At 38.5% G+C, this 14,456-nt stretch overlaps 1 protein-coding gene across 4 annotated transcripts in view; it reads left to right on the plus strand.

Annotated features, from left to right (window-relative positions):
* Positions 1–14,456, plus strand: part of LARP1B (La ribonucleoprotein 1B) — an 85,945-nt gene that overhangs the window by 31,710 nt on the left and 39,779 nt on the right. For 3 of the 4 annotated variants that reach the window (XM_020988555.2, XM_020988554.2, XM_078148335.1), the window contains exons 8-9: positions 3,208–3,352; positions 8,464–8,638. In XM_020988555.2, the coding sequence (XP_020844214.1) occupies positions 3,208–3,352; positions 8,464–8,638 (320 nt within the window). Of the gene's footprint in view, positions 1–3,207; positions 3,353–8,463; positions 8,639–9,288; positions 10,446–14,456 lie in introns of those variants that run through there. The other variant, XM_020988556.2, reaches the window with a different exon arrangement.

The raw sequence follows: 14,456 nt of genomic DNA on the forward strand, positions 1-14,456 counted from the left end.
GCTGTCAACCTCCAAGCACTTATTCCATTTTGTTTTTTGTAGCTTTTGCTGCCAGGCCTCTTTCTGAGACCTGACAGTGGCCATGAAGCTCCATGCCAGGATAATCGGCCTTCACTGTCCTCAGACAAGTGAGGGAGGAGCAGAGCTACTCCAGGGTTGGCAGAATTTCTGGTCACGCAGTGTAGAATCCAGGGCTTCTAAGGCAGGACATGAGGACGTCTCCTCTAACACTCAGACCAACAACAGCTGTGTCAGACACAGTGTTGCTCAGGATCTCTTGAACTTGTTTTCACTTATATCTTGTGTTTTAGCATCAGATTTTTGGCGAGTTTGAGTACAAGGCTTAATATAGCTTGTTAACCTGGTTTTATTGATCATTGGTTGTTGGAGAACATAGAAACTTAGTTTGGTGGAGTCTTACTTAAAGCCTTTGTCTCTTGGAAATTTCTGCTAAGTGTTTAGATTTTTTCCCCCCAGAAACCACCAGAGATGTAATTCTTAATTTCCCATTGCATTTGAAGGAGGAAAATACAATTCAATGGACCTTAAAAATTTTGTGCTTATAAAACCGAGTCAGGAAAAAATCCAGAAATAGTGCAGAGTAGCAAAGGAGGAAAAAAAATACCTTTAAAATGAACTTGTCTTGTATTCTTGATCATTTCTAGGCATGACCAGTGCCTTCACACTATTCCTGTAGTCATTTCAGATGTAGGAAAGAATGTGATCACGCCATGGTTCAGAGCTTCATAGCAGTGCCGGTGGCTTTACTGGCATCATCTGAGAACTATGGTTACTAGGCGTTTGGCATCATTTTCGTACGCCAGCCATTTTTAAGTGAGGACGGAAATTTTCATTGTAGGCACCTGAAGCATGAATTGAGTTCTTTTAGATTTCTGAAAAGACTTTAAGTAGATTAGAAATCCTAAAGATCATGATCATTTGGTTTCTTTGTTAAAAATTCAAAATATTCTTTTTCCTTTAGTTCGCTAAGTCTTGAGAATAGAAATTAAGTGAATTTTTTAACTTTTGGAATTCTGTTAAAACGTTTTTGTGATGTTAATGATGTCTTACTGAATTTTAACTTTCAGATTACATATTATAGTGCTTTTACTTTCGTTTTGGTAGGTGAATTGGAAGATTTCAGAATATAAACTTCACCACCAAGTTGTTTTAATGGTTAACACTTGTAAAATAACTGCTTTTCACTAAAAATTTACTGTGACTCCTAAACCACCATTGTCAGGAACAGTAATCATTGATATTTTTTTACTATGTATTTAGAATGACTTTTTTCAAGAAATACCTTTTGAAACTCAAAGTGTATATTTTATTTATATATCTATATAATATACACACAAGCATATATGTGAAAACTTCAGGCTGTGAGCTTTGCCCGTAGCATACCAGTTTTGGAAAATCTAATTTCTGGAATTTTACCTCACTAATTGTTTCTCCCATTAGGGAAACATGCTATAGAAGCTGATTGTTAATTCTGAGTCTCTATCAGTGAAGGGTAGTACTTGCTTTCTTGGTGTTCTTAAATTTGTTCTTGGCTTTTTGTTTTCTCTCTTGGGTGCTTCCTTAATAATAATACATCTCTTTCAGAAATTTTAATCTTCTTCTTAGGAATTTACTTTCATATGAGGCTTGCTGTCTGAAAGATTTCATTCTCAAAGGCTATGGCAGATTTGTCTTTCTTAATCTTGGTGTTTTTTTCTATTCATTCTCCCGGGTGTGACTGAGTCTTTATCAAGCATTTATTGTCTTGTGTAAGTCCTCACAGTTCAGGGATGTTTCCAGAAGACCCGTAGAGCCTTGACGCCAGTCTGGTTCCTTTCCGCTGGGAATGGTGTCCTTGAAGAGCTTTGCTCTTGAGCAGCGTTGCTGTTCCCCTCAGTCTTGTCCTTCAGGCTGCTGCCATTCTTTTGTTTGGAGGAGAGAGGGCGCTGGTCAGCAGATGATTTTTACTGGCTCAGACCTGTGGAGTGGTTTTGCCTATTGCTATTTAGATAAAAAGGCAGAGTAAGTTATGGACCTTGCTCTTAGGGGTGGAACAATAAAGCTTAATCTGCGCTTTGGTTAGCCAAGGAGGATGCTTCCAACTTTTATTTTGAAATAACTTGGAGAAGCTCCTTGTTCTCTAGAGAGTTCACTTGGGTACTGCCTAGAAAGGAGGAATTCTTTTTGCAGCTACTCTTAGTGCCTGAGTCAACCTTGCAAATTTAACTTTAGTAGTGATAAGTAATGTTTAATTAAATACCAATTTAATTTAACTTGAATACTTCCTTAGAAATGGTTCAGAACAACTAGAGACTGGTTAGTCATTCATTCATTTATTTATTTTTTGGGGGTTGGGGCAGTCGGGGTTAAGTGACTTGCCCAGGGTCACACAGCTAGTAAGTGTCAAGTGTCTGAGGCTGGATTTGAACTCAAGTCCTCCTGACTCTAGAAGCTCTATCCACGGTGCCACCCTAGCTGCCCTGAGACTGGTGAATTCTTGGTACTTTTATATGCATGACTGAAATTAGTGTGTTAGATCAGTCTCAGCTTTGGGGAAAATGCAGATTCACCCATTTCTTCCCACCTGAATAATAGACAAAATGAAAGAGCAATTAAATTCACTTTAAGAGATTACTGTTATAGTTTCCTATTGGAATGTTTTTGTGAAATTTAAGGGAGTCATGGGAATTTTTGTGAGATTTCTTTCTTGGATTTTTTTTCTTATAATTAATTTTATTTTTTACTTTTCAGCATTCACTTCCATAAGATTTTGAGTTTCCAATTTTCTTCTCCTCCCACTCCTCCCTGCCCCAAGAAGGTGCAATCTGATATAGGCTGTTACTTACACATTCATGTTAAGCGTATTTTCCCAAGGACAATTAGAAAACAGTGTTTTTCCAAGAACAGTTAGAACTAATGAGAGGAACCACAAGAATGAAGCAGTAAAACAACAACAACAAAGGAAAAGGAGAGCAAAATATTATGTTCCCATTTTCCTTAAATTTCATAGCCAGACTTTATGACTTTTATGCTAGCCATTTTCTCCTAATGTTGTTTATTTAGCTTATAACTATTAACATGTGATTTTTATCACTAACCATAGCTAAAACTTGTTTTGTGGCAGATGAGACGTGGTAAAAACAAACACTGATTGCTTTTCACATAAAAGAATTAAGCTTATGTTGACCTCTTTATTTCTCTCTTCAGTGAATATTACTTCAGTATAGAAAATTTGGAACGGGACTTCTTTCTTAGAAGGAAGATGGATGAACAAGGTTTCTTGCCTATTTCTCTGATTGCCAGTTTCCACCGTGTTCAGGCCCTGACTACAAATGTTAATCTCATTTTAGAGGTAATCAGACTATGTTTAAAAATCTTTTCCTGGACTGTGTGTTTTCATCTTTTATCTCATTTCTGTTTTTATGGGAGAAGCTTGTGTCCTTTTTACATGTTCAAATGATCAGTACTTTGAAATCTTTGAAAGACTGCCACCAGTATAGGCTCTCCTGGTGTTCAGCTTCATATTGAAATTGGAATTTTTTTTTTTGTGGCTAGGCAGTGGGGTTAAGTGACTTACCCAGGGTCACACAGCTAGTAAGTGTTATGTGTCGGAACCTAGCTCTGAACTCAGGTCCTCTTGACTCCAGGGCCGGTGCTCTGTCCACTGCACCACCCAGCTGCCCCTAAACTGGAATTTCTGAGCTCTCTCATGCTTCTAGGACTTGAATTCTTTTTAGGTTACTCCTCTGCTGCAGGTGAAACCTCAAAAGATTTACAATCGTTTGAAATACAGGCCCCTTGGGTTCTTGGTTTCATTCGCTGAGCGGCTTGCCTTTGGTAGCTACAGCAAGGTTTCTGATAGCTCTCAGAGGCTGGCAAGCCGAAGATCTCTCCCTCATAGGCACTTATGATGGTAACCTATGTAATATAATATAGCATGTAACATCGATCCTTGGGTACATCTACTTATAATAAGAACAAGAAGGGAAGAACACAGTAAATTAGTATTGAAGAGGAAATATATGTGGCAAGAAATATAGGTGGACAGGTCACAGATTTAAGTGAATGGGAGGGCAGGTAGAGAATCGGAATGTAGGAACTACGCTTGAGAAAGATAGTGGGTGCTCAGTCAGAAGAGAGCATCATTTTAATTCTTACCAAGTTGGTCTATTTTTATATATTTTGGAAATTAAAAAATCATAAGTTCTGTTTTAAAAATAGAATTACATTTAGATGTAACCTTGGAGTACAGTGATGGAATAAACATTAAATTGTAAGTGAAGAATTTAATGTGCACTTTTCCTATAAATTTAAAATGTATTTTTGAGGAAGAGAAATATGCCTTAAAGTAACGTTGAACTTTGTATAATGAGGTTATATGTTAGGCTCACTGCCTTCACTCTGCCTATTCTCCTGTCTCCTTTTGAATAATCTTTGGTGGCTGTTAAGTGAGCATCAAGATTCTGGAACTCCTTATTTAAAAAAAATAATTTCTGTTTTTATTATAAACTCAAACATTAATAAACTCAAACATTTTAATGGACAAAAAATGGGGGTTGCATATGAAAAAGTGAACATGTGTCATCTATATTTTGCTTTTAAAGTGTAAATTTAACATAATAGTTGGAAAAAATAAAATTATGTCCCCTTGTGAACTTATGTTCTGTTTTTGTACATTTTAAAAAAATTCTTCATTGATGGAGAGGACATTCTGAGACCTCCTTATTATCATTGTGCTCTTTAGCTCTAGTTCAGTTTGTAGCAAGAATTCCAGGGATTATCTTATTACTGTTAGGGTTTAGTCTTCAGATACATAGAACCAAAAATGGAATATGTTTACCTGTGAACACTTCATCAACCCTTTGCTCCCCTTCTCTGCCCTCCCCCTCCTGAATTGATTCAAATTTTAATTTTTTTTCCTTATTGAGGTAGTGGTCATGTTTCATCACTTAATATTAAAGTATTTTGTTCCAAGAGTATTTTTATTTAGTAAGCAACAAAGCTTTGACTGTTGAGCATTTATTGTGTGCAGGGCCTATACTAGGTTCTCTGTAGGGGAAGACGAAATACTAATTACTTCTTGTTCTCATCTGTTTTTTGTTGTTTTTTTGTTCTTTTGTTTTGGTGAGGCAGTCAGGGTTAAGTGACTTGCCCAGGGTCACACAGCTAGTAAGTGTCAAGTGTCTGAGGCCAGATTTGAATTCAGGTCCTCCTGACTCCAAGGCTGGAGCTCTATCCACTGCGTTACTCAGCTGTTCCTTCATCTTATAGTTTGTTGGGCAATGCAGAAGCAGTTAGGCTGCAGTGCATGGAGTACTAGGGGACAGCTAGGTAGCACAGTGGATAAGAGAGCTGAGCCTGGAGTCGGGAAAACTAACTGTGGGACCCTGGGCAAGTCACTTCACCCTGTTTGCCTCAGTTCCTCATCTGTAAAATGAGCTGGAGAAGGAAATGGCAAACCACTCCAGTGTCTCTGCCAAGAAATCCTCAAATAGAGTCACAAAGAATCAGACACAACTGAAAATGACTTGGCAGCAGTGGAGAGTGCTGGGCCTGTTGTCAGGGAGATTCGTCTTCCTGAGATCAGATCTGGCCTCAGACACTTAGGAGCTGTGTGACCTGTGCAGGTCAGTTGACCTGCCTGAATCAGTTTTCCCAACTGTAAAATGATGATAATGACAGAACCTACTTCCCAGGGTTGTTGATCAAACGTAAAGCACTCTGCTATATAATGTTAGCTATTGTAGAATACATCTGTGAAAGAACTGAAGAGCTCTTACGGTAAGCACAAAAACTAGATATGCAGCATGAAATGCAGGTAGAAGAGAGATTCTGTATAGATGCACAACGACCTTCAGAGTCTCCTTTTTGCAGATGACATACTGATTGTATCAAGACCCAGGTATTTTAAAACTTAAGTGTACAGATGAAAAGCTTAAGTGAATGAAGAATTCTAGAGTGGTAATTATTTTGGATGGACAAGTCATAGAGCTGGCACATCAGGGCAGAGCTCTTAGATAGACTGTGCAGATGGACAACAGTCTGGACCTTGAATTAAAAAGGCAGGTGTCCAGGAGGGGAGCAGGGATTGTCTTGGATGACATTTAAGAACTGTGCAGGTTCATAACAAATAGCTTATGTCTGTGTAGAGAATTAGCTTGCAGACCCCTTAAACTCTTTGTCTGATTAGCGCCTTACCAACAGCCTTTGTGAGGTGTGGTATCTCCATTTGGCAGCTGGTCAGTGGTGTGATGACGTGTAGCTTCGCCCTCTCTTTTTGTCGTTGGTCACCCAAGGTAGGATGGGTAGATGCAGAGTACTAGACTGGAGCACGTTACCAACTTAGAACTGTGCAGAAGTGCTCAGGGAAAGGAGGTGAGCTAGTCATGGAATGAGAATGAGGTACAGCCAATGGGAAGGTCATGGGTCACACTGGGTGCTGTCCCCCAAGACAGGAGGGCACAGATAGGTTGCCATCAGCAGCATTAGTTATGGACTCACAGAGCCATTAAGTTTTGGAGAAGAGGTATATAGATTGGGGAAGGAGAGAGCAGGGCGTATTCTGGGTGCCCAGTATGATAGGGGCAAATTCAGAGAGGGATATGTGGTGTGTGGTATTTGGGTTACTGGAAGATTGTTTTTCCTTTGCATCTTTTTCTTCTAATGAGAGCTAGAAGGTTGATGAAGAAAATTAGATTTGGAATTCTAATTCCAGCTTTATTAGTCACTTGTTCTGTGGTCATTGATGATCATTTCATTTCTAGGTTCCTCTTAATTTTTCTTTTGCAAAACAGAAATAGATGATGACAGTTATGTGCCTCAGAGGAAGTAAGCATATTCAATAAGTTAGGATCTCTGGCTTTTGGAATTCGAGGTTGTTATGGGGGATGTTGACATAATAAAAGCTTCCTTAACCTTGGCGGTTCTGAATGTACTCTGATTTAAGAGAACTTATTGTATTTCAAAGTCCTGCCTCATCAAAAGATAAGTTAGTGATTTGTCATGTGGTCACTGACTATACAAGAAATTCTGTAGTGAACTGAGGGCAGGGGACACAGCTTAGTGAATCTTGACATCTTTGTCCAGTGCCTTGTGCAGTGTTCTTTGCTCATAGGCCTGTTTTGCATGGCTAGAAAACCTGAAGCACTGGGTTTGGGGGGCTCATTTCCAGGTCTGGTGATGTCCGGACTGGCAATCAGAAAGAAAGATAAGTTTTCGGTGCCTTTTTTCAGTGAGGAAATAGAATTAAGTTTGTAAAAATTCCACTTAGTAATTCATTCAATTCAGTGCATTTCCTAAATTCTAGTATGTGCAGGTTGTTGTGTCATGTGATAGAAGTACCAAAGCAAAATACTTATTTCCACTATTACGGCTATTGAAGGTTACATACAAGATCAGGGAGCTGAGCTGAGCCTTGAAGGTCAAGATGGGTTGTGAGGGGCAGGGATAATGACAGTATCGCTTCTAGGCTTGGGTGACAGTCTTTTCAGATTTGGGCGATGGCTTGCAGAGTTAGTCATTTGGGAATTGTAAAGTAGAGAAAAACACGTTAAATCCTACTTGTAAGACATAAAGTTGGCCAAAATTTTATGCAGTAGCTCCATCCTCACATGATGGAACTATAGCTGAGAAGTGAAGAGTTACAAGGGCTTCTGTGCCCTTAGAAGCCGGCAATTTGTCCATCAAAGGTTATTTATTTCTCCTGTGGGCAAGGGCCCCCTCAGAGTTGATTTTCACTTTGTACCAGATTTTGCCACCTAGTATCCAAGCTCACAGCGGGTTAGAAATAGGATATTCTGAATAGAAAGATGGACAGGTCCAGATAGGTATGTAGGAATGACTGCACCTAGCTTTGGCTGCAAGTATGAGGTAAGAAATATTATAAAAACAGACACATACAGCTTTTTAAGTGTAGGGGGCACGTAACCCAATATGTATGCCTCAGTAAAAGATGGTATTCTCAATAAATACATTCTTGAACACATTTGGTAAAAAAGTTATAATGCTTCAATCTCTAGAGTGTTATTAAGAACAAGGAAGTAAGCAAAATACGTGCCCTGAATAGGCAAAGGTGTTTTCAATTTATACCTGAGCTGGCTATTAATTCTTTCCCTAAATTATTTTTGGAAGAGTCTCATTGTGGGTGGGCTTCTATGCAAGTACCATACTAATCCCTGACAGAATGTGGTAGGGGACATTTTACTTTTTGGGACCCTGTCAAAATCTCAGACTTGCTGCTCCGATGCTTCCCTGGGGTGTGGGAGCAAATGCTGGTTTTCAAAGTCTGTACCTCCTGAAGGTGAGCGAAGGTGAGCGTGGGCTCTGCTAAGCCTGTGAAGCCAAAAGGCCTCAAGGCCTAAGCAGAGAGTAGGAGATTGTACCATGGGTGATGGAGTAAAGATGGCCAATTGTTAGGAATTTGGTGATGTTAAAATGACAACGTACAATTTATTTTTCATCTAGGCTTTGAAAGACAGTACAGAAGTGGAAATAGTGGACCAGAAGATGAGGAAAAAGGTGGAACCAGAAAAATGGCCAATTCCTGGCCCTCCTCCACGTAATGTGCCACAAACTGACTTCTCTCAGCTCATCGACTGCCCAGAGTTCATACCAGGCAAAGCCTTTGGCTCACATACTGGTAACGGCTTTTCTTTTTCCAGAACAGACAGTTTAGCAGTAGGAAAGGCTATGTGGCCCAATCTTCCTGTCCCTTTTTTAGTTTCTTTTTTTGGATTCAATAGAAAGAATAAAGTTCACACTATGACTTTCGATGCCCTGAATTTTATTCATGTAATTCCCATAGAGAGCTACAAACTACCGAAAGCAGGGATCTGAGAGTTAAAGTTGAAACTCTATTCTTCACTCACCTCTCATTCTTTTAGATTGTTTTCGTACTTTTGGTAGGCATCAAGTTTCTGCCTAACTACTTTTGATTTTGATGATTATTTAATCATATTTTTGTAAATGAATAAGGAAAACAACTAGAGGATTTTCAGATACAATATGCCACCTTTTTTTCCCCCGAGTAAATTTAACAATGGAATATTCCAGGTGTTTATCCTTGGAAAGTATTCTTTTATCCACGTTACAGGTATAGTAGAGCACAAGCTATTACAATGTAAGCTTCCCTTAATTTCCCTGCCAATGTGCTTCAACCTTTACTTGAAGGGATGCAGACCTTGTCTACACTCTGGTTAAAGCAGAATTAGGGCCTGTCTATAAGGTTATTCTCACTTTGTGGATTAAAAACTGGTTGTGACTTCCACTTCACAAACTGCTTTGTGTTAGATGGTTTCCTGGAGCATCCGTAAGGCATGCCGCCTTGGGAAAAATGTGTACTAGAACTTTTTTCAGTCAGTGGGATGATCTTCTGATGTACTTGGATGTCATGTGAACGGAATATGCAGTGGAATGGGTGACTCATTGAAAAGTCAATCTTATCACTTTTGGAGCTATGTGGTCCAGCAGATCTGAAACTGGGACTGTCCTCAGCTGCACAAGAAAGCCTGCTTTCTGACTCCTGTTGCAGGAGCGTGGTTCAACACTACAGTGGAGAGTCTACCCATGGGATGATAAGGTGGACTAGAGGACTGCTGTTGTCTTAGAGACTCTGCCCATCAACATGGAAGTGGGCTGCATGGGCTCCTCTTTCCAGGATGAGGGAAAGTCTACAGCTGTCATTCTGGAAATCTAGCAAGTGTGTGTGTTTTTGCTGCCAGGCTTGTGTGCATCAGCAGTGTTACAGAAATAGGTTTGAATGTGAAGGCATTTTCCAAACTATGAGGCTGTTTGATAATTGGTCTACCCTTCATCAGCTGCTCACTACTGACAGAAGTTGTATATGTAATTAAATGTAGACTGACGGAGTCTCGCATCTATTCGTGAGTGTTACTTCTCTAAAGAATTTAAGAATGTCTTACAATTTAATTCTTAAAATGCAAAAAAAGGAAAAAGAAGGCACCTTTTCCACTCATGAATTGTATTATTGATGGTATTTCAAGTCAGCAGTGATGTTGGGCAGTCTCAAGAGTTATTTTGACTTCTCTGATCTATCTTTGATTGTCCTAGCTGTTGATTTTCACCTCTGTGCCTCTCTGATCCCAGCAAACACCCATTGTAACATTATTTTATAGGAGTTAAAAATGGCCAGGTGATTTTTCAAAAATGGAAGGAGGAAATGACACTGCTTCCTGACAAGTGATTAATGTATGTTGTTTGTGCATGTCAGAGATTACTCTCCCTTATTATGTAAAACATCGTGGGATTCAAGATGAAAGTTTTAACCTGACCTAAGAACAGGAATTTCAGAGTTAATAGTCCAATAATGTTGCCATGGAAAATACATTTGCAGGGCAGACGGGAAACAGGTCAGCCAGATTGGAGATGCCATTAGTCTATTAATCATCTTTGCATTATTAATAAAAAATAAGATAATAAAATCAGAATGCCTTGTATATTTTTTGTGTGTGTTTTTATAACTAGCACTCAGACACATGCACATGTTAACTTAATGCCTCTGAAACAGTCCAAGTGTGTGCCAACACAGTTTTACCATTTTCTGGTTATTTCTAAAGTACAGAATTAATTTTGGTCCTAGCTTAATGAATGAATACCGAAGTAGAGAAGGGGGGTAGTCATGGAATTCTGAATTTTCCGAAGCTGCTAAGTTTCCTTGAAATTTGAGGATTGAGCTCTTGATAAATAATACATGCTGTGTAGCTGTTTCCATTTTCATTTAATCTTTTGTAAAGTTACTTACTGCCCAGTTTGGAGGCTCTGAATGGAATACCCTGATTGACCTCCCCAGGATGTCTCGGTCACTTTAACTTTGGTGTGCTAAGGTGGTCAAAGTTTACCTTAATAAGGGAAGTCTGGATCCCTGACTCTCTTTACATCCTAGTAGGGTGGGAAAGTGGTCTGTGTAATCCATTTTTAGATCAGATAATATGGTGGAGACTTAAAGAATGTAAAGCCAAGCCCTTCTTTGCCCTTTTCTAAGGAATTTTGGGGAGGGAGGGGGACACATTTGTTTCTCAACATTTTTGCTCCTCTCTTCATCGCAGAAACAAGTCTTTTCTTTTTTCCTTCGGGGAAAACCCTGATCTTTTTTTGTAGAATCTTTCTTAAATCAGGTTGACTTCTCTAATGTTGATTGACCTTTGCAACGAGCAGAGGACTTTATTGCATCAGGAAAGCTTAAAGAGCAACTTGATTAGAAGAGGAATGGTAAGATGTTAGAATTCTTTCTCAAAAACACAACACTCACTCAGGTGGGGAAAAAATGTACTTTATGAGTGCTTCTAGAACTACCATTTAGACTTATATTTGTCATGTAATGTTAGCAGTGATGGGGCACCGTTAGTCAGAAGAAGTTGCATGTTTTGGAAATGGAGGGCTTTGCTAGAATTTGCCTTTGGACTCTTGTATTGGTAGCATTCTTATTTCTTTTTTTGGTAGTTAGCTTGCCTTTTTGACATGCTTTTTGACTGCATGTCCAATGTGAAGCTGTTGACATGTCTAAAAACATATATATTTTGGTTAGGTGCCATGTCAAAGCTTTAAGTTTTTAATTATATTCAAATTACTCAAGCCCAAAGGCTGTGGTTCTCTTAACATGGAGAAAGAAAGTCATGTCAGCAGGTGTAATGGGGAGGTGACATGATGTACTTTGGAGAACCAAATTTATTGGTAAGTAATTTTGCCTTATAGATACCTCTTTTAAAAAATTTTTTTTCCTTGCTTTTTGGTGAGGCAGTCAGAGTTAAGTGACTTGCCCAAGGTCACACAGCTAGTTAATGTCAAGTGTCTGAGGCTGGATTTGAACTCGGATCCTCCTGACTCCAAGGCCAGAGCTCTATCCACTGTGCCATCTAGCTGCCCCTTAGATACCCCTTTCTTTTCACCAAAGATGTAGTATGGAAAAATCTCCATTAAAATCACATTCTGAAGCCTCATCATAGCATGAAAGTAAACTAGGTTTTTACTGACTATGCCGCTCCCTGGAGAGTATGTTCTGGTAGGACCTACCTAGCAGGAAAGGCTTTCAGTGGAGGTAAGTCTCATCACCAGGTGGTGAGCAGCTGCCAGGTTAGAATTCTTTTCTCTTCCAAGGCACCTCTTGATAACTTACAGCCAAACATGGAGAGGAGTAATTGGTATCTGCATTGATGGATGAAGGACACCTACACTTATGAAATTTCAGTTATTTTGATGCACTGAATGAAGGACAGAAAAATCTGCGGTAGAATAGAATTGAGAGTCATTCCACTTGCTAGCAAAATTTTTATTAGAATTGCCTAAGTTAGTATTAAACCTTTAAAGTAATAAGATAGTTACTTCAAAAAAAAACCCCTGTCTCTATAGGTTTAAAATTTTTTCCCCTTAATTTGAAAGGAAGCTTTGTTTTCAGTTTAAGAAATATACCAATGTATAGAAGGTTACTTAGAATTGTTTGGGAAAATCTGTTGAGTTTCCAACATTTACATTTCTAAAAATATAGTATGTATAGTTTCAGGGGGAAGAAATCTTTGAGAATTATTTTTCTAATGATTGACCATGGGAAAAAGTCCCTGGGAAGGAGATGTTTTCAGACATTTTTGGAGATGATGCCTTTTAAATACTTTATACCCAATTTTAGAATTTCAAAGGTTTCAAAATACAGATATCTGTGAGTGTAGTAAATGCTCCAGTTTGTACTGACAGTAGTGTTAACCCAAGAGTATGTTTCTCAGTTTTGAGTTCATGATCTTAAGCAAGTAGACACACATCAGTTTGTTCAGTCTTTGTATTGAGATGAGAGTATTATTAGAATCCTGCACTTTGAAGTTTCAAAAATACAGGAATCTGCAGGAGTCCTCTTATAGATTTCTGCCATGTCAGAGTGTGTCTTGTCCAAAAGCATTTCTTGGTTGCTTTTTCAGACCAAAAATATCTCAGCACTTTTGTGTTTGTATTTTGTGAAATGCTTTTTAATCTCCAAGAATATTTGCTTGCTAAAACATTGAATTTGGCATGATCCAAAAAATCCCATATAGAACTTAAGGAATAGCTCACACCCCACAATCTATTTTTTTCCTCCTTCAGTTTTACACTTCTGCATTGATTTGCATTAGTGGTTTTAAAAGTGGTTTCATTTTCATAAATTTGTTTGACACTGCAAGCCTGTCTGGCAGACAGGCTATGTAGCCTGTTTTACAAATGAGGAAACTGACGCCAACAGGTTAGGAAACTTGCTCATAACTAGTTGGTAGTAGAATTGGGCCTTCTGATTGCCTATAGGGTTTTTCCATTATGATTTTGTTCTTTTATCTTTATTACTTTTCTCCCCTGCTAGAGAATAGAGACTATAAAGGCAATCCCTGGCGTTAGTATTTTCTTAGGTCTTTGATGGCTCAGGATTCTATCTTCTAACGTTGACTTGTGCAATTTTTTGTCTGTGTAAAGGCTTATAGATTGTTTTGTTATAAAACCATATTTCTCATTTTAAACTGTGTGATAGTTTCTCCGCTCCCCCTGCCATTTTCCTTTCAGCCCTAGTATCCCCAAGGGCTTAGGTCCAAATCATTTCCTAAAGTGTCGCATAACAATGTTGACCTTTCTAAACTAAGAGCCAGATGAAGTCAGAATAGGTGACTGTTCCCTTCAAAACCTAGTATATATACTTGAACATTTTCAGTGATATATTTATTCAGGAAAATGTGGTTATTTGGAGCAAAGGTGTTGAACTAAAATATCATTAATGACTTGCGCTTGTTTGCCAGTGTGATCATAGAACTGAAATTGCCTGCATCTAAGGGCTTGCATAGACATGCATAGGAACCTAAAGCATATTACAGAAGAGATACCTTACCCTTTGAAAATGCCTATTTGAAAGGAAAGATCATTTGAAATAAAAACTACCTGGGGAGAGAGAAAAAAATGAGTGTAGATTTCGATGAGCTGAAATTTTGTTAGGCCTCACAAATGATAACATGTTATAATTATAAAAACTATGAGATGATTGAAGAGCTAATAAAACAGTACATTTAGTGCTAAGCACTTTTTAATATTGAATTGTGTAGGTAATGTATTCATGAAATGTTCACTTCAGTTATTTAGTTTGCCTTCATACCTGAGCGAAATATTCAAAAAAGGATTGTTTATATCTTGCATAATGGTAAAACCTTTCACAAACTGCATTAGAATATGGGCCAGCATAACCATGGAACGTTAATCTTCCCTCTTAACTTAGACTTTCTTAAGAAAGTCTGCAGATTTCAGTTCAGTTTTTCATGGACATGTGTGCCTGCATTTTTCTGCTATCCTGATGTTTAATAAGTGGCCCACTTCTTGACAGTCTTGTCAGAGAGGTTAAATAAGAAATGTGTGGTGGTCCTTCCAAAGCAAGATTGAAGCACATTCACAGGTCTGTACAAGGATTTGACTGTCCTTTCTGTATCTTTCCTGTGTTTAATGAA

Source organism: Phascolarctos cinereus, unplaced genomic scaffold, assembly GCF_003287225.1.
Source record: "Phascolarctos cinereus isolate Bilbo 61053 unplaced genomic scaffold, phaCin_HiC Scaffold_9;HRSCAF=440, whole genome shotgun sequence".
In the NCBI taxonomy this organism is placed as follows: domain Eukaryota; kingdom Metazoa; phylum Chordata; class Mammalia; order Diprotodontia; family Phascolarctidae; genus Phascolarctos; species Phascolarctos cinereus.